The sequence below is a fragment of the Heterocephalus glaber genome, unplaced genomic scaffold (genome assembly GCF_053883595.1).
Source record: "Heterocephalus glaber isolate CG9 unplaced genomic scaffold, H.glaber_assembly_v1.0 deba00000281, whole genome shotgun sequence".
Lineage (NCBI taxonomy): Eukaryota > Metazoa > Chordata > Mammalia > Rodentia > Bathyergidae > Heterocephalus > Heterocephalus glaber.
Window position 1 is genome coordinate 29,469,222 of NW_028258139.1, and position 21,398 is coordinate 29,490,619.

At 39.8% G+C, this 21,398-nt stretch overlaps 1 protein-coding gene across 2 annotated transcripts in view; it reads right to left on the bottom strand.

Annotated features, from left to right (window-relative positions):
* The window catches only part of Nsmce2 (NSE2 SUMO ligase component of SMC5/6 complex), a 251,778-nt gene that overhangs the window by 192,006 nt on the left and 38,374 nt on the right, over positions 1 to 21,398 (bottom strand). Inside the window, exons 1-2 of one of the 2 annotated variants that reach the window (XM_004837963.4) lie at positions 10,206 to 10,291; positions 1,359 to 1,465 (exon numbers count right to left, since the gene is read on the bottom strand). In XM_004837963.4, coding sequence (XP_004838020.1) covers positions 1,359 to 1,465; positions 10,206 to 10,257 — 159 coding nt within the window. In that variant the 5' untranslated portion in view covers positions 10,258 to 10,291. Of the gene's footprint in view, positions 1 to 1,358; positions 1,466 to 10,205; positions 10,292 to 21,398 lie in introns of those variants that run through there. The other variant, XM_004837962.4, reaches the window with a different exon arrangement.

Sequence of the window (21,398 nt, forward strand, 5' to 3'; positions counted from 1 at the left end):
TCTAAAAGACACTGGTGCCCCAACCCTGCTCCAGACCTGGAAATCAGAGTCTCTTAGACTAGGAACTGGCTGGTTCTAGGATTCAGCTACAATTGCAAACCTCTGGTCTACGTGCTTTGTTACCCATTTTCAAATATGATGTCAATATAATGTCACTTTCACATTTTCGTGTGGAAGAAATTTTCACAGGACTAGAACAAAAAGTCAAAATGGCCACAAATATTAGAATTTTACAAGCTAAATGACTGTATTATTTGGAAATAAGCATATATTCTTAAAGTTAAAGATATTATACTTGATAAGCACCAATCACTAATGAAAAACCAGAAAAACATCATATAACTATGTAACACTCATCTCATTGCCTTAAGTATTTTTTTTCATTGCCTTAAGTATTAAAGTAATATTTAAAAATGTATTTTGACTGGGCATGGTGGCACATACCTATAATGCCAGCACTTGGGAGACCCAGGAGGATCGCTGTGAGACTGGGCTACATAGTGAGTCCAAGGCCAGCCTGGACTATACAGCAAGACACTGTCTCAAAAAACCAAAAATAAATAAATAAATAAAAATAAAAATTTATTTTCCATGGAAGAGTAGCTGATCTTGTTAAATATTTGATTTTTGGAATTTTCCCACAGCTGTAAATAAGAAAAGGCAAATAAAGAAACCAGAAGTACAAGACACTCTTATTACACAGGTGTATGAAATCCGTTCAGCAGGGAGTTTCCACTGCTGGGAGGACAAAGGACTTCTCAGAAACATTACTGCAATCATATTGCTCATTTCTTACTCAACACAGCACTACCAAAAAGGATGTTGCTATGTTCCCACCTTAACTGCCTGTTGTGCTGTTCTCGTGACACAGGGAATCAACAAAGATAAGCTTGGCTTCTGGAAAAACTGAAACGGCAACCTTCTTCATTTTTAAGCTTGCTCTAAAAGTCTTACAAATTATCTGATTTTAAGAATCATGCAACCAATACATACTAGTTAAAGCTAGAGAACAAGTAACTAACCCTAATCTAAATTATACATGCAGGCAAATATAACAATAAAAACAAAGTTGTATATGATTTTTAGCATTTACAAAAACCTCATATTCAAAGGGAGCTCATGCTAGAAATTTTAAGAAAAAAAATCCAAGACAATCTAAAGTAGATTTAACATGCTAATTAATCCAGGTGGCCTCGCAGGAGTAATATTTAAGATTTTTACTCTATTTCCTGATTAACAAATTAATAGCTGCTAAAGTAAGGATAAAGAACTATTAAAAATTAGAAGAGAATTTTGATTTTATTTCTATTTGTATGTGAGTTACAACCAAAATAACCAGATGAGTGAGAAAAACTTACATGATTTATTGCAGACTGAACAGCCATAACATAATGGTTTAGTTCCCGATTCGTTATGACAAACTCAACCATCGCCTTGTCCATACTATATTCACTACTCACTTCAGCTGAAAGAAAAAAAGGCTACAATTATTATTTACCATCTAAAATGTTATATCTGGAAACAGCTGCAACAATTTAATTTATATCAGCCAATGGTGCAAATAATTTTGTAAAAGTATTAACATTTTTTTCTTTTGGTACCAGGGATCGAACTCAGGACCTTGTGCTTGCGAGGCGGGTGCCAGAACCACTGAGCTAAATCCCTGGCCCTTAATATATTTTTTAAAGTCCTAAATATATGCCTGCTTCATTCATAATTTTAAGACTATACTCAGTAACAAAAGGCTTCAAAGGCAGTGCTGGGTTGGAAGAAAAACAGTGGTTTTCAGGAGTTTCAGGCTCTGCCCAATGGTGTGATCCTGAAGCAGCCCAGTCACATATCCACCATGGAAACTTCTCAGAACTGCCAATCCTCCTACTGAAAAATAACTGCCAACATCAGAAAAAAGCCAGAAATCAAAAAGAAATTTCCTTTAAAATAAGAGTTGCAAGATAGTAAGAAACAAGCAGAGAAAACTCTGGGGAAAAGTGCAGAGAAGTCGGGCAACAGCACCATGGCCAGATCCTGGGCATGGAGCTGGGTCCCCACCCCCGTCCAAAGGTGGACAGGGTTGGCCTTGGCCATCAGGCAGAAGAGGGGAAGTGGAGAGAAACCTGATTTTTGAAAAACTGGCCAGAACCCAGTCCTCCTGGATTTGCAGTCTGGATTTCCCTCACTCGAGGCCCTTGGCCCAAAGAATGAGGGTTAGATGTGAAGTAGACAGCGTGGTAGTACCACAGGTATCTGGCAGAAGCAAGCAGCTCTCTTTCCAGAGAAGGCACCTTCATCCGAGGTTTTTTGGTTTTTTGGGTTTTTTTTTCTTTTTTTGGTACCAGGGATTGAACTTAGGTCCTTGCGCTTGTGCAGAAGGCAGCAAAACCACTGAGCTAAATCCCCGGCCCACTCCAAAGAAGTTTTAAGGATAATGAGCAGATCACGGGGGAAAACATTAAAACAAAAATAAAAATGAACAAAAAAACCTCACACACCCTAGAACACACAAGAAATCAAGCCACCAAAAGAATCAATAAAAACAGATCCACAATGTTTCAGGTGTTGTGATAATCTACCAATCGCTGCAAGAAACAATGACACTCACTGTGGTTAAAATATTGAAATACCATCAGGGAACAGGAGACTACAAAAAGTGACTAGAGATTGAAAAGCTAGGTGATGTTCTAGCTTGTGCTTTTAGGCTGTTTTTTCTTAACCCTAAACATACAATTTAACAGATCAAGAAAAAAATGGAGAACCTGGGGTCATAAGAATTTTAGCGTTAGAAAAAATGGAGTGAAGAGAGAGCTGACTGACTTGCATTCTATTCAGGAAGGCACACACTCAGAGACTCCATTCAAATAATTTAGTTCACACAAATGCCAATCTTGTCATCCCAAAGTCATAGAATATGTAAAACCCATTTATATTTGGCTTTTACAATTATCTTCCTAAACTTTTAAATTAGGCTTTAATTTTACAGCAATCTCCATTCATTCACTCAGACAGTGTCTCACTATGTAATCCAGGCTGGCCTCAAAATCCTGCTTCGCCCTCCTGAGTGTTGGGATTACAGGCGAGCACAACCATTCCAGCTTACAACAATCTCTATATCAGACATATGGTCCACAGAATGTCTCCTGTACTTAGGTGCTTCTAGGAGAATACCTCTTCTTAGAATCCCTCAAAGTATGTACTTAGATGCCAATGTAAGCTCTTCTTTGGGAGATGTGTGATGCTTTTGTAAGAACTATGTATATTTATAATCCCCAAATTATATGTTTTAACTAAGTGGGTGAAAGAAGTCTCAAGTCTTAGCTCTAGACCATGAGAGTCATGAGGTCAATGCTCTGAAAATGTCCAACTGTCAACAAGAGACACATACTGCTCAGATATTGCTACGATTAATGGGTGTATGTTGCTATATTATCTATCTGGTGAACAAGAAGAGAGTTTTAGATCATTTATAGTCGAATATAACAATTTGTGCCGGCCCTGGTGGCACACGCCTGTAATAAAGGTAATCTCCCTATAGGATTTTTTCCCCTGATACTAGGGCTCAAACCCCAGGGCACCCTAGTACTGAGCTACATTCCCAGTACTATTTTATTTTTTATTTTGAGACAGGATCTCGCTAAGTTGACAGTCCTTCTGCCTCAGTCTCCTGAGTAGCTAGGAATTAAAAGGCTGTGCCACCACTCCCAGCTACATCAGTTAATTTTTGAAGGCATTCAGAAGAGTTTAAAACTCAAACTAAAACTCTAAGATGATGGTTCTTACTTTCAAGAACTCGTGTACCTGCACCAAGTAGTAAATCAAACCACAAGGCTGAAGGGATATTCCTGGTTTCTGCAAAGGAGAAATAGAGTGATGGCTGGGTCAGGGCTTGACGGCTGAGGGAGAATCTACGGAGTCCAAATGTGGTTTACAAACAGGCTCAGCTGAGATTCCACAGCCCAAGAATCTTGAGACAAACTGAAGAACATGGGTGAAGAACAACAGTGATGAAAGGAAGGGAAAACACCAGAAGAGATCAGGAAGGTAATCCTAAAGGGAACTGAGAATCACAGCACGGCTGAAAGAGGTGCCCAGCCAGGTAATTCTGGTCAGTGTCTTGGTCTGCTGCTTACCAGAAAGCAGCACTTCCAAGTAGTACCCCGGCCAATGCCACTCAAGGAGTATTAGGCATAGTCCTACAAAGCTCTTCTAAATTCCTTGTGTAGAGGAAATGGGTAACAAAAAATAGAATTATGTTTCCCCTTTTAGAAGAATAGTAAGTTTTAACATTGGTCAAGAGTGGTCTTTCACATGAGAAGAGCTAATGTAAAGTACTGTGAAATCACCCAAGTCACCCTTCTAGTGCTAGGAGAAAATCAGTCAGTTCCCAAAACTCCAGGTCAAGAACACTAGCAGCCACAGAAGCTATGAAAGAAGCTACAGACTGGCTCTCTGGCAGCAAAGGAAGAGTGACCACACAGAAATGGCCAAGGGGGAGAGAGCCTAGAAGGAATCACACTGCAAAGAAACTTCAAGTAGAGCTCAGAGTCAAAAATTATTTCCACATTCTGCTTGTCTTCCCACAGCCAAGCAGGGCTTGGGAAGGTTACAAATATTCAAATTTCCTCAATGTTCTATTCTATGAGTATTTCTTAGTATATGTGCTGCTGAAGCGAGCACTATGAGTATTTCTTTATTAGAGTTAATCCCTGCTTTTGTTAATCAAATGAGTCTCAGTGATATATATGAACATTCATTTACAAGCCGGTATATACAGGGAGGTGTCGCACAGGGACATCTTGAAGTCTCACGGGAAGATCTTGAGGCCTCTGGAAGGCCTGTCATCTGGCACTAATTTAAAAAAATTTCAAGAAGTTAACACAGTAACTAGCTGAAATATGTGCCCCACCTCCACACTCATAAACCTTGTCTGCAATCCAAGGGGGCACCGATAATCTGATTTATGCTATAAAATCCTAGCTGTGTCTCCAAGTATGCCAGTGCCAGGGCTATTCTACCAACCTAAGTCTGTGTGCAATGACCCCGAACAGTATTATTCCCAACTCTATGCCAAACCACTGTATGACTGATTAACATATCTGAAGAATTTTAAGCGTCACTGAGACCAGGAAGAGTCGTAGAATTAAACCTATTCTTTAAAGATAGTTTTGTTTTTTTCAGTGACAAACTCTGGAAGAACAAAGAATGATCACTACTGAAGCAGGGATTCTTTTGAGACTGAAATCCTCTTACAGTTACATAATTTAAGAAGTTAATGAAGTTGGTCTGCATATAATTTTCTTAAAGTCAAAGAAAGCTATAATTATGCAATCTAAGCATCTCCCTGTACACTGGACTCGTCATCTGTTACTCAATGTCAAAATGCACTAACAGCAATCGTGTAACTATTACTGTTCTCTGTTGTGAAGTGTCAAATAGGCAGTAAAGGTGCAGATCAGTAGGTCATTAAGCAGAAATGGATGATCTGGTGTTGTGATCAAATTCAACTTAAAAAAAAATTCATGAGACTTCCACGGGAGTCATATTATGAACGAGGCAGGAACAAATAGAGGCAAAATAGTAACAATCAATGCAGGCTGTTTTCTATGTGAAAGGCCAGGGCCAAAATGAGAAGAGGTCTGGGAAAGGAAGAAAAGGAGACAAACCAGCTATTTTTACCAAGACAGACTCTCAAGTAACACAAAGGGCAAGTCATTTGTAACTGAAAGATACAGGTCGTAAGTAAGGTGGGCACGATTAACAGGGCAGTCAAACTTTCACTGCAGGCCTGCAGCCACCTCAGCAAGAATGAAAGGCACCGCCACACAGCTTATTGGCCAGCTGTTCTAATAGGGTCAGTCTCTAACCACAGCTGTCCTAGCTGCGCCTGGAGAGAAATAAACTCTCTTCCCTGAGGCCTAGCCCTGAGGTTTGGGAAGCAGTCTCCTGGTCTTCGGTAGAACTCCTCTCAGAGAAAGACAAGAAAACACAGACCCCCTCCTTTCCCCAGCTCAACCATACCCATCTGCCTCCAGCCCACCTCGCTACGTTCCCAGGTGACTTTTGGGCTCCATGTTGTGCCCAGATTTCGAGGTCCCCAAAGACCACCAAGGAGCCGATTCCGATGTAAACACATGAGGGTCATTTATTCAAGCTCGAGCAGGGACTCCCAACGGTCACCGCCGCAGTGGGTCAAGATTGAGAGCCCCGACTCCAAATCAGCAGGGGTTTTTATAGTGGTTACAGCAAGGTTCTAGATTGGCAATTAAACCTGATTGATTGTGCCTTGCGCACCCAAGCTGCAAACAGTTGCTAACTACTGATTAGCTGTTGCTAGGGGACGGCTGAACACTATCACATGCAGGTGGTCAAAATACATCTTGTGGTTTTTCTTAGAACTGAAATTTATGCCACCAAATTTTAGAATGGAGTCACTTAGGTCTCACACTCCACTGTGTTGTTTCTTATGATGTCAGCTGCAAGATCCTTTCCAGAATCCTGCCAAGTCTCCAGAATAGGTCAAATAATTCATATTTATAGGCCTATAAAACTTCTTTACCTTTACAACTAGGACAAGTGTGTGTGTCTGCGTACACATGCACACATTAAAGAGGCACACCCTTTAGACAAATTTCACCTACTTGTTCCTTCCACCTTTATGACTCTGATTCAACTGCACAGCTTTGTCCATGGCCAAACTGTTTCCTGAAATTTTGTCCTAAGCAAATAAAAATTGCAGGATTGGGTGTTTTTTATTCTATGGTATGAAGCCATGTGGAGGCACGTCTGAACAAGAACACTGCCAATTATATATAGCTGATTAAATTCAACACCATGTATTTTATTAGGAAATACCAGACTAAGACAAAGCAGACATTTAGTGTTCTTAAGGACTGCTGACTCCAATTCATATGACTCATATACTCAGAAGAATCTGATAAACATTAGATGTCATAAAGTACACATAACCATTTTGGAAGGGAGGAAGAAAAGAAAGAAAAGGAGGCAGGGGATTGCCTGATTATATTTTACATTTCTTAGGATAAATGGAACATACAGCAGGAAGATTTTATTTTCTGGAAGAAGGAATAAGCATTTCCTAATTTCTTCAAACTAGAACTTGATTCTTCAATATTTTATAAATAAGCATTTATTCTTTTCAGATAAACTCAAACAACTGACAGTATAAACTAGTGGTGGCGAACCTATAGCACAAGTGTTACTGTGTTTTTCTTTGTTTTTGGGGGGGTACCTGGGATCGAACTCGGGTCCTTGTGCTTGTGAGGCAAGCAGCAGAACCACTGAGCTAAATCCTCGGCCCACTGTGTTTTCCTTTTAAGACAAACGATGTTAAGGTAGAGTTATTTTTCTAAACTAAAACCTCAGTGTTCAGATGTAATTGCAGTGTTGGCGATCTGCGATAAATAAGTGGGTTTTGGGTCGCAGTTTGGCACTTGGTCTCTAGAAGGTTCACCATCACTGGTATAAACCATACCCTCAAACTCTCTTCACCAAACAAATGCCATTCCTCTCTGAAAATACAGCTCCAATTACCTCCAACAACATCTATCTATGCACACTCCCTGTAAGTGTGTGTGTGTCTCTGTGTGTGCTTTTTCCAGGCAGCCTGATGTTAAGCAATCATTACACATTCACCAGGAGTTGAATTTAATGACTTACTCACTGCTTGAGCAATACTTAATAGAAACTTGGTTACTTTTCCCCACACTGTACTTTTAAGTTATAATTATTCTTCCTTACAGATATTTGTGTGGTAAAATTAAAACTGAATCTGTATTTTATAATTGCCTCCCACTAGAAGTAATAGTGAAGACAGTAATGAGTGTATGACATAGCTAGTGAGCAGCTGTTTCTTCACAAACACAGCAACTATGGGAGAAACCCTCAAGAAACTGTCACCTTTACTGGCATCTACACCTACACCTACACAATCCTGCTATCATAATGATACAGGAGAGGAGTTGGAGAATACAGTAAGTGAAAACAGCAGCTCTAGGACCACATTTCACTCCAGTCTGAGCTGCTTCACTTGCTGGCTATGCAGTCCTCAGCAAGCCACTTTGTCAGTCTGTCTCTCGTCTGTGTTATGGGTATAGTAACAGTACCTGACTCCTAAGGTGGCTGAGAAATAAGTAAGATAATAGTGCAGGCAACATGATCAGCACAGAGCCTGGCCCACAGTAAACATGGAGAAAACATTATCTGTCATTACAATTATCACAGAATGGATAATGAACCTGCAATGTAATTAGTTCACTGTGTGTGCTGATTTTCCAAGCACTGAGTTCTCGAGCTGCACCGCCCAGTGAGAAGCTTTGTGAACACCACATTGCTCTCCAAGCCACTCATCTGCCTCGAGAATGTGTGCTGGGCACTAACCACCTGTCAGGGCAACGATGGTGGAAAGCAAGGATGAGCAGCTAACATGGCCACCCAATGAGGAAGGGGTGCATGGGGTGAGGGTGAGTCTGAGCTGTCTGTAAGGACAAGCAAGTGGCCATTAGCTGATCCCCAGACTGGAGGAGAAGCTAAACAAATGTCCATGTTCCTCTGTACCAAGACTGACTCTGAGGTAAAATGGACAAACAAAAGCACTAAAAATGAAAAGAAGACGACAAATTTTAAAAGGGAACATGTACCAGGCACTCTGAATATACTACATCATCCACTCCCTTGTTACAGCAGTGTGAAGAAGATACTAAACACACTGCAGAGACCACACGTGGTGGTGCACGCCTGTTAACCCGGCACTCGGTTTTTAAGAAAAAGTAAGTGACAGACTAAGACTGGCTGACTTAGTTTTAACTCAGGGTAGTAGTGACCAGGACATCTTTCATTAAATAGGCATTTCCTGTGAAATTTGAACATCTGTTAATACTCTATAACCTACTGTGGCACAGGTTTAACCCAAAATACTGCCTGAAATAAATCCTATAATTAATTAAATTCATAAAATCTTAGAAATCAATTTCTTCCAGGCATCAAAACCACTACAGGTGTCTATCATTTTAAGAAATAGCCACAAAAATGGAAAAAAGGGGCCGGGGATTTAGCTCAGTGGTTCTGCTACCTGCCTCACAAGCGCAAGGGTCCTGAACTCGATCCCTGGTACCAAAAAAAACAAAACTGCGTTTATTGGGCTGGGGATTTAGCTCAGTGGTTCCGCTGCCTGCCTCACAAGTGCAAGGACCTGAGTTCGATCCCGGTAGCAAAAAAAAAAAAAAAAAGGGAAAGAAAATGTTCAAATGAGAAGGGGAAGAATGGAGGGGGGAGGGAAAAGGAAAGAAGGGACATGAGAAAAAAGAAAATTGAAGTAAAAAGTGGAAACAAAGCTTTTGTACATATGGGGGAAGATAGGGGGAAAAAAGAAGCAAGATATATCATGTACTGGTACAAATTCCCTATGAGGAATGTTATCATTATGCATATTTAAAATGTACCAATAAATGTTTTTCTAAAAAAATTGTTTAAAAATAGCCACAAAACCCTTAAATCTTCAAGGTCAAGTCTGTCTTGTATTTGACTCAAACGGTTTTTCCACATCCCTCTTGTGGTTTTTGCCCTGGTACAGTAGAAAGACACGGTGAATGCATGGAAGTTAACAATATTCACAGTGCCATTTCCCAAACAACATAAGTCCATGGCTGCCACTCTGTCTCGTCTTCCAGGCCTTGGCTGTGCCCAAGAGTCATCCACCGTGAGAGGCCTGGAGGCCCAGGAGTGAGGCCTAAGAAACAGAGCTCGCCCTGATGCTGGTTCAAAGCTCTTCCATGAATCTGTGGCAGCACAGGCAAAAGGGAGCAACAAGTCTTAGCTCAGATGTGACTACGGAGAAAACAGGATGAAAATGCTGGTAAAGCATTCCACGTGGTATCTCAAACACGGAAGACTTCAAGAGAGGCTACAGAAATCAAACTTACAGAAAGAGCCAAGATAAGGAGTGCAAAAATAACTAAACCCGAGGAGAAACTACTCTCAGAAGGTCTCACAATGACAATCACAACAATGCTGTGCATCCCTGTCTTCAATAAGCGCACAGGAATAGAAAGAAGAATGAGTGGGCTGCATTACTTCAACATCAAAATATCCACTCTAAAATACCCACACAAACCAAGAAAGGAGTGGTGCTGAGTAAAGAAGCAAATAGGAGTATGAGCAGGGAGCACTGACTCACTCATCCAACAGCTACTTACCCAGCACAAACCGTGCGTGTGCACTGCGCGGGGCCCTCGAGAGAACAGCCATTCAGGTCAATGCTGTGTAAAGGAGCTTTCACTGCGGGTCAAATTTCCTAAAAGCCCTTAAATAACTATGTGGACTTTGGCTCTCAGTGTGATGAGAAAGATCACTCCACTACGGAACAGCTCTAATTATTAGAGTTCTCCCCAAAATAGCTGATTCAACACCTCCTACAACAGTTCCAGGCAATGGCAACAATAAATCTGATTTGCTCTTTCACACACATTAACTTATTTATACCTTTTACCTTTATGTAGACTGACTTCATTCTCTGCTTTCTATGGTTGATGAAATTGTGGCTCAGACAGGTTAATTGACTCCACCTCAAAATCAGAAGAAGGACATGTATGCTGGTACTCTACTCCAAAGTTACAGAAGAGCCACCTCTTGGGCCATACAGAAAGTCTCAATTCTCTTCCAGATTACAGTCCTTCAAAGTCAGAAGGAAGACTAGTAAACATCTCCTACCCTGCAGGTCTTATTTCCCAGGACAAATAAAGTCCCTTCAACAGAGTTGACTTGCTTTCATTTAAACATGCTTCACTTGTCGTTTTAAAGAGGGAGTCCAGAATACAATAATACTACTATCACATTTGTACCACTGGACTTACAGGTTGGTCTTATCAACTAAAAATAAAACCAAAAAACTCAACAGAAACTTTCATTAAGCCAGACCTTTCCCTTCTTGTATTAGTGCCACTGATTTTTTTAAATCCAAAGTTCAAAACTTAAGAATATCAAGTTTCATTTTTATGTAATATGCCTTTCTATTTTATTCAGGAGGTAGAGGTCTTTCTGATCTGTCATCTAATTTGTCACCTGGCCTCCCCTATTTTCTGTGATGCATTAATTCAACAACCTTGCCTTTCTTAAGTTTTATTTCAATTAGTGAAATAAATAATAGATAATATTTATCAAACACTTATTACGTGCCAGACACTAAAAGCAATTTACATATATCATCTCATTTGATCCTTGCAATAGCTCTTGGAAAAAGACACAATCATAATCCCATATCCCCATTTTCATATCCCCATTGGCTCAGAGAAGTGAAGTACCTACATCTACAGTCATATAGCTATTGTGTTGTAGAGAAAAGATGCAAATTAGGGTCAATTATGTAACAAAGTTTCTTCTCCCAACTGCCTCCTTCACCCTCGTCCTTTGGACAGAACCGATTTTCATGCCGTAAGACATCAGCAAAAGCCCTCCTAAGATCTGTGTGTGTTAGACTGGAACTCATCCTTACTGTGTCAGGGCAGTCACTCTAGTGAAACAAAATGTGGAGAAGGGAGCAGCACAGTTAGAAACAATGGAGCTGAGGAAATCACTCCCTTCCACCCATTTAATTTTAAAACAGCAGCCAAGGGCCATTACTCTTTCCACTGTCGGGAGATAGAAAATCACATAAAACCCAGGAGATCTTTGCCACATATGCATATTTTGGATCTCCCAGTCACCTTTATTCTACACAAGCCTTACTAAGAGCTAATGAATAGGCATTACATCTTGTGCATGTAATTAAGATCAGAGTAATTCTGGTACAGATGTGCTGAGAGGCCCTGAGATAACACAGCACTGTCAATCATACCTAGAGATTTAGGGGAGGCACCTGGGCAGAGGTGCATATCCTTTAAATTCCAAAAGCCTGCTGGGTGCTGATTCATCTGTGCGCAGTGCTCTTTCTTCCCTGTTGTCCTGGCACCACTTTTCTGTTTGTGCCTTATGTTTGTTGGCATGGACTTGTCCTGAGTACAACTTCCTGTGATTTTCAGTAAAGGTAGCTGGTTTTCACTCACCTTTTGGACTGTGTGCTTACAATTCTTTGCTCATCATACAAAAGAGCCTGGAATTTATCCACTAAATTCATCATGTGGAAACAGGACTTAGGGTCAGCAAGAACAAAACATCAAGTAAGTTCATAAAGGAGATAAGTTACTCAAAAAAAAAAAAAAAGCTTAATGATCTTTAGCTTGTTAATGGATAGTAACTGCCTTAGACCAGCCTATCTCTGTACTTATGTTTCTACCTTCCCTTCTTTAAAAGATTCTTATCATTATCCATAGGCACTTATCTATAGTACTAGAACCTTCTCAGAGAACTCTTTGTTGGACAAATTAAACTCCTTATGTAATGGGAATGATCACTCAGTAATGTTTCTGGTTTGGGGTTAACAATTACAATGAAGTACGAAGCAAGAACTAAAGAACTATTAATGTTCACTGAGTAGCTGGTTCTTAACTCTGGGTATCAATTATAACAGTGCAGTAGTATTTATAAAATGGGAGGTTCCAATCAATCACATCCCACATACAGGCACTCAGTCTTGGAAACCAAAAGGGACCAAATTAATTGCAAGACCTAAAACTTGAAGTCATCTTAAGACTCCTCCTAACATCCTGCACATCTAACTAGTTGTGAAGTTCTATCAATTCTGCCCACCAAAATCAACTAATATCTCCTCTCCAACTACCATTGCCTTAATAGCAATTTTTTTAAAAATTTAAAACATTTATTATTACATGTTTGTAGAACATAATGTGTGGTGTTGGTATGTATATATAATACCTCTTAATGCTTTTTAGTTCCTAATTTCAATCTTTATTGTTTCTCCCTCAGATCACTGATTTGCTTCGTAGATAACTTCCTTTTCCAGTACCTTTTTGTGTAATCCTTCTCCCATGTTGTTGCCATTTCTCTATCCGGTACAAATCAGATGTTAGTTACTCTGTTGTGTATCAAAAGCCTTCTACAGTATTTCCACTTATCCAAGATGCACTAACAAGGACTAGAGTTATTCTCCTGCTTATAACAACAAAAAATAACCAGTTTCAAAAGCTTATATTACACATTTTACAAAGAAAAGAGAATCATTGTAAGCATAAATAATAGTCCCATAATGTCCAATGTTAGTATCTTTTTTTTTAACATTCCAAGTAAGAATTTTTTATCTTTTTAACAGTCTGAGACACAGGTTTTAAAAAATTTTAACATAATATAAGTAGCTAGTAATCAAATATAAAAAGCATTCTTTTCAGTATCCTGGGGAAGCTTTTGGGCTACAGGACGTACAATATCCATCAAAGTCTCAGCAGACTTTTGTAAACTGACAAGTTGATTCAAAAATTCATATAGAAATGTAAAGGTTCTAGAATACACTTGATCTTAGCCAAAAGGGAGAGAAGTGATAAGGTCTTAGAATAGACTAACCTTAAAAAAGACAAAGTTGGGGGCCGGGAATTTAGCTCAGTGGTTCTGCCACCTGCCTCACAAGTGCAAGGACCCGAGTTCGATCCCCGGTACGAAAAAAAAAAAAAAAAAAAGACAAAGTTGGAGGACTATCTGATTTCCAGAGCTATTAGAAAGCTTCGAGACTCCAGACAATATAACACTGGTACAAAGCTAGACAAAAAAATTAACAGAACAGAGAACAGAAATAGATCCATACACATATGAACAACTGATTTGACAAAGGTGAAAATGCAACTCAGCTGACATAAGATAGTCTTTCCAACAAATGGTGCTGAGGTGCTGGGACAATGGCTATTCATGTGAGAAAGGCAAGGAAGAGAGGAGGGGAGGGGAGGGAATTTAGACCCATGCCTCATACATTGGACCATACACAGAATTTCAGTCAGAACAGATCACAAACATAAATGCAAAAATCTATAACAATAAAACATCCAGAAAAATTACAGAAAAAAAATCCTTTTGGAAATTTGGGTTAAGCAACGATTTCTTAGATATAATAAAAGCACATCCAGAAGAGAACAAGTTGACAAATCCGATGTCATCCAAATTATAAACTGCTATTCAAAAACATCAGAGACTGGGAGAACATACACACAACGTATATATCTCATGTAGAACTTGCATTCAGAACACACAAAGATTCTTGAAGATGCAGTAATGAGAAGAAATAATAGGAGCAAAATATGGACAGAAACTTCACCAAAGGGATAAATGCCAAATAAGCATATGAAAAGGTGCTCAATTTTATTGATTAGGAAAATACAAAGTGAAACTACTATTACATACCACTGCATACCTATTAGAAGGGCTAAAATTAAGAAATCGGCCTGTGTCAGGTGTTGGGGAGAATGTGGAATGACCAGAGTTCCCTTACGCTCCACATATCAATTCCTAATTTTCAGATAATTGTACTATTTAAAAAGCATATCAGCCATATAATTTAAACCACATTTAATAAAATTTTTTGTCTTTTTTTTTTGACACAGGGGTCTCACTACGTAGTTCAGGCTGGCCTTGAACTCACTACATAGCCCAAGCGGGCGTTGAATTCATGACAATCCTCTTGCCTCAGCCTCCCAAGTGCTGGGATTACTGGTGTGCACCACCATGCCCAGAAATATAATTTTCATATCATAATGGCTCAGAGAGATTTCATAATAATGATGCTTAATATCATATCGTGACTTTTTTTCTTTTGGTGATACTGGGCATTGAGCTCAGGGCATCAGCACTGAGCTGTGTTCTCAACCCTTTTCACTTTTTTATTTTGAGACAGGGTCTCAGGCACTAAATTGCCCAGTTAAGGCTTGAAATTGTGGCCTTCCTGCTTCAGCCTCCCCGAGTGCTAGGGATTACAGGCATGTGCCACAATGCCCAGGCTCATCATTATAATTTTTATGTAAAGTATGAAAATATTTGTCAACAGACATTTTTTATAAAACAAATCAGCATTTAGTCTAAAATCACCTTACCAATGTATGCTTTCTTTTTTATTACAATTTGTTTTCATTAATCCAGTGGTACTCAAAGTGTAGCTGCCAGACTGGCAGCATCTACATGGGCTATGAACTTGTTGGAAATGCAAATTATGCAGTTCAACATCCAAGGATTGAACTGAAAATCTTTAGGGGTATAGCCTAGCAATCTCTATTTTAATAAGTCCTTGAGGTGATTCTGGTGCATTATAAAATTTGAGATTCATTATTTTACCATTTATTGTTAAAATTATAAATTGCCTTTCCTCCAAGATTCTTTGTCAACTCACAGAATTTTAGGAGAAAAAGGAACAAATCAATGTTTTCAACAAATCTAGACTTTTTGTTTGCCTATTTTTATATTCCTAAATTATTTTAGGTCTTTTATGCTAAAAAAAAAAAACTGGATGTAAGGTCCCATAAATAATGCTTTCTACAAAAGTATTTGTTTTAAAATAAACTTGTCTACTTTAATATCCTAGTCATTTACGCACATCTATTTTTGAAACTGCATCTGATGTTCCTTCCAAATTTACTAGAGTTGCTTCTAATTTTAGCTACAAATTGTCATTCTCCAGTGAACATCTGTGCAATTTTTAATTGAGCTCATCTAAATTGGATGAATTTCTAAAATCTAGCTAATAAAATTATGTGTTTCATACAGATATTAAAGATAGAACCAGAATAAAAGTGGAAATGCTATGGGACTGAATCAGAACACTGGGGGTCATCAATTTCCTCTGAGACTTGGGGCTGAGAACTCAGTTCCCCCAAGTTAAGGAGGGAGCTGGCCAGCAATGTCCTGAAGTCTGTATATCTGCAGTCCTATTCTTATGCTCTACGGTACTCGCTCTGTACATCCATGTGACATTGCCAAACACAGTCTTTAAGTATTTGATGTATTTTGTTAACAATTTAAAAATTCTTTTAAATCCTTGTCTTAGAATTTAAGAACCTTGCTATTACACTGCTTCCCATAAAGCTGAACACAATATGAATAGAAACATGCATGTTTTTAGCTGATGAAGTACAAAATGGCAATGGGATTTTAAGTCTCTTATCCTTTCTTAGAGTAATTTATCTGTGAAACTATGCAAATACATGGTGTGAATTCCCAAAAGCTTTGCTTTTACACTACCATTAACGTGGACTCTGCCTGCATTTGAATTCTGGATCTATTATTTAAGAACTTCTTGCGATCTTGGGAAAACTGTTTAAACTTTCTATAGACTATCTTTCATTCAGAGACGATCATAATAATATCTTCTTCACACAAATTAAATGAGATAAACACTTAGCAGAGTCCAGCATGGAATAAACAGCAAGCTATTGATGTTTTTACCAACATCACTTGAAATGCTGACTTTCTAACAGGAAGGCATCAGAAGTGACCTGCAATTCAACTTAGCAGGAATAGAGGATACATCTATGGATGCAAGCACTACACCACAGCAAGGGGCTGGGTTCTCAACCTTCAGATGGTATCAAAATTTAGGTATTAATTAGAATTACTTGGGTTGCTTGTTTCAAGTGCAGCTTCCTGGGTTGTACTTTAAGTATTCCAGGTGTTTCTAAGGCAGGTTGTTGAAGATCACAGTCTGAGAAACATTTTATAGGAGCTTCAGGAAAAAAAAAATTCTCTCCCCTCAGGACTTAAAATCTCCGGGCATTTTTTTCATTTCGGCACTCATTGCCACTACTGCAGTGTCACATCTGTTAGCCACCCGTGCACACCTTATACAGCTCTTCCATGTAGACTTCACATGCCATCTCTGTAAGTTCCAATATCTGTATCCTGCAGCAATGGCATAACTCAACTCTGCCTTGAAATCTGCCAAACAGAAACCCAAGTACCTTCAAGCTCTTGACCACTGAAGGTTCCCCGTATAAGGCTTATCTCTGACCTCTGAAACCAGAAAACTGCTTACTCTGATTGCCGACCTACAAACCTGACCATGGCCTCATGCACAGGCCTGGTTTTGGCTTCACAGTTACAACACTGGTGCCTGCAAACATCCCAGTACATCTTTAGCGTATTATTTTCAACATAGGTCTATGCTTTAAAAAAAGATGGCTACATGTCCAAATCCATACAGATTTAATTCACAAGGAACTTTGGTGTAAAAAAACAATGAAAAGAACAATAAGGCAACAACCAGGACTGGGGTCGGGGAAGAAACACAAATGCTGACAAAAGGATTTGACTAAATCACAAATGTGTGACGAACCCCCTGACGCGGATGGGGAACTGACCTAAGTAAACCTGGATAGTGTTCTGAATGAAAACTGCAAGACAAAAGGCAAAAAGACCTGTACATGAACGTTGTGAGCCAGCTGACACTGTTTGTCACAGAGGCAGGGTTAAACATCCTGAAACTACTTTACATGCATACTGTCCAGCAAACAAGTAAATGAGTGGTGGGTGATGGGAGCCAAGTTTCTTACTGTTGGAGAAAGAAGTTACAGATAATCCAGCAGAAATAGCATATACCCATGGCACACTAGATTAGCGCTGAAGACATCAGATGAACATGCTTACCTTAGTCCAGACCCAGAGGGCCAGCTACAGAAATAACAACAGACACGCACATTAGTATGCACACATACACTTCTGCTCTATCTGCAGAGAGGGCTTGGAAGCAGTAACATATTTGTGGGAGCAAAAAAAGTACATTTACAGTAAGGAAACCTGACAGACACTACAGAGGTCAAGGCTATGTGAGGGGTGTGCTGATAACATGCACTGATATCACGTGATGAGAAGGTCTTGCCCTTCCAGTCTTTCTTCCAAAAGCGCATAACCCTGGCACAGTTATAAGAAAAACAAGACAAAATGAAATAGCCAAAGAAGTGACTAAAGAGATGACAACTAAATGCAGTGTGGTACCCTAAATTGCATCCTGGACAATGTCTTTAAAAAGCACATCAATAAAATCCAAATCAAACCTGAACTTTCCTATGTAGTTTAGTCAACAGTAATGTACCAATGTTGTTTCTTAGTTCGGACAAATGTAACTGAAGATCTTAACAATTGAGAGACCTGGGTGAGGGCACAAGTGAACTCTCCGTACTATCTACAACTCTTTGTAAATCTAACACAGTTCCAAACTAAAAAAGCTATTTAAAAGGAGAGAGAGTAAGAGAGAGACTGCAAAATGAGGCGAAAGAGAATATGAAAACAGATGAAGCTGCATTTAGAAAAGTCTTCATGATTTTAGAACTCAACTCTGTCATTTTTGTTTGTTTTGTTTTGTTTTCATGGTTTGTTCTGAGACAATGTCTCACTATGTTGCTCAGATTGGCCTTGAACTCCTGGGCTTAAGCAATTCTCCTGCCTCAGTCTCCCCAACAGCTGGGACTATAGGTGCACCTGGCTAGCTCTGTCCTTTAATTTAAAGAATTTTACTTGCATATACACAAGGCAGTGGTCACACATTATTCTAGCAACTTTCCCTCATTATTCAGAACATCAAACACATGCATGCACCCACCCACAGGCAAAATCTCTGTCCAGCATCATGCAAAATGAAGAGCTGTATGTGGTGGTGGCAGCATGTGCCTATAGTCCCAGCCACTTGGGAGGCTCAGTGAGGCAAGAGGATTAGTTGAGCCTAGGAGTTCAAGGCCAGTAAGGTCAGGACAGCAAGATCCTATCTTAAAAACAAAAGAAGAGGAGGAAAATCAGGGGGAGGAGGGGGAAGGAAGGAAGGAGGGAAAGGGAAAGGGGAAGGGGAAGGGAAAGGGGAAGGGGAAAGGGAAAGGAGGGAGGGAGGTAAAGAGAGGGGAGGAGGGAAGGAGAGGAGATAGGAGGGGAGGGGAAGAGATTAAACAGACCCATGTTGTAATGTGGCAAATAAAATGAAGTAGGAATCAGGAAGGACTTCCTATTACCTAGTTATACCATCTTAAACAATTTACTTCATCTCTCTGTTTCCTGATCTATTACAAAGGTAGGTAAGGAAGAAGATGCTTAAGCAAAGGGCAAGGTCATGCTAATCCACAAATATGAGTATCAACCTCTTTAAAACCAACAAATTCTTTCAGATTTCCTTGCATCTTCCCATAGCTCCTTTCAGTCTCCCTGTCTGCTACTTTACCCCACCCCTCAGCATGCTGGTCCCGGCCTCCATTTCACTTCACAAACTGTCCCTAAGAAATACACTCATTCCATGACTTTAGCTGTCTTGTGGCCTCCTTATCAACTGACCAAGTGCTCAATAATGGCCTCCACTGAGAGACAGGTCTAAAACTTACCCACTGCCTCTCCACAACAAGTTCCTCTCCCACATTCCCAACTGTCACAGTCAGAATAATACACACCTCCCTGAAAGATGCTCTGAGTATACAATGGTACATGGGAAGGAGGAATTGAAGTTGCCGATGGAAGTAAGATTGCTAACCCACTGGCCTGCAGAAAGGAAGATAGTCTAGAATTAACTACAAAATCTAATATGCTCACAAAGGTCTTTATTTAGAAAGAAAAAAGCCAGGAGAATTACTGTCATAGTGATGCAGTGCGACAAAACTGGGACTGGCCACTGTCAGCTCTGAAGATGGGTGGGCTTTGAGCCAAGGCAGGTGATCTCTAGAAGCTAGAAAAGGCCAGAAAATTATCTCCCCAGAGCCTCCAGAAGGAAACAAAGTCTTAGCACTTCGATCTTCACCCAGCAGACCCCCTTCAGACCTATGAAGTGGGGGCTGTTTTAAGCTGTTGCATTTGAGGTAATCTGTTCCAGGAGCAAATGGAGGCTTAGTCATAAATTTAAGTGTCACTCCTTTGATGTCTCATTTGCCCCCAATTTCAATACTTGGGTAATAATCAAGTTTCATCAATTATTCCTCCCATCTCCTGTGAATCTGTTTACTTCTCACCAACCCCAAACCATCATTCTAGTTCAAGCCACTATTATCAAATGCAAGAGTGTCCCAACTGGTGGCTGATCTCCACGGTCAATCCTAAAAAGCAGCTTTCCACATTACAGCCAGACAATTAATGCAAAACACAAAGTATCTTCTTGCTATTTTGAATACTTTTAAATAGCTTCTTTCTTCCCTAAAGTCTAGGCTCCTTCATCTGACTTCTGCTCTTGCCCTGTCCTATTCTCTCCAGCTTCTGCTCAGTGCACACTGCTCTTACTCATTTTGTTCAGTAAATGGTCTTCATTTATACATCAACCATTTCAGTATCTACATGATCACTACCCCCCCAATGACAGATACAAATTATTCCCTTGGTCCATGAGTTGAGGCCACCCTGTGACTACTCTGAGTAACTAGATACAGAGGAAGTGACATTCTGGGCGTCTGAGTCATGTCTTAACAGGACTGGCAGTTTCTGCTTCCGTCTGCTTCCTGTTACAATGCAGTGACCACGCTAGGAGAAACCCAAGCCCCAAGGAGACACCATATGGGGAACCCTAGGCGCTGGTGAGCACCCTGTCAAAAGACAGTACCACTGCCAGCCGTGTTAGTGAGCCACCTTTCAAGTTCCAATGCCCAATGGCTGTCACCTTCCTCAACATCACACAGAGCAGAACTCCCAACTCAGTTCAGTCAAAACAATGAATCACAAGACACTGAAAAAACAAAGAAAGAAGTTAGTGGTTTTACAACATTTAAGTTTTGAGCACTTTCAACATATGACCTCGAGAGTTCAAAGCTTACTCCCAATGCCAAGTTCATTACTGCTACTTAGAAAAATTCTCTAATGAGTTCCACCTCTTGCTGTGAGGAGCAGTTCACATGCACGGTGGTGGGAGGACTTCCCAGGACCATCACTAGAATGGGCACTCTCACCCATGATAAACAGTACCTGCAGTAAGTGTATCCATACTGGTTCTATTTCTGATTTCATCTTCTTTCCAGATACAGATTGAAAATGAGTTTTTAGTGACAAAGAGAAGACTCATTCACCTATTAAATTCTAATGGGTAAAATATATTTGGCAAATATTATTTTCCCAAAATTTGGGGAAGTATGTTCTCATGGTGTTCAACTGGGACCAACCCAAACCACTGAGTAAACATAAAACAACAGTACATTAGAACCCTGCTCACGTGACAGTCACTTGCTCTGGTTAGTACAGTATACTGTAAGTATATTAAAGCATGCGGAGCAAACAATGTGAAGGATTTTGTTTATATGTTGAAAAGGTTCCTCTGCTGGTGCAATGGTCTAGAGTGGTAGGAATAAGATGCAAAAACACTATATACTATAGTTGGAATAAAGATGCAAACAACTGTAATGTATGAGTGAAAAGTTAATTACTAAAATATATAATCAGGTGGCCAAAAAAGAAGTGGAAAGGAACAAAACTGCTTCACAGTGGAGCACCTGAAACCCTCATTAGACTGCAGTTTTCTCTGACATCCACCTGGATTGAAAAGTTTTCTGGGCATTACTGTGACTGATACATGATTC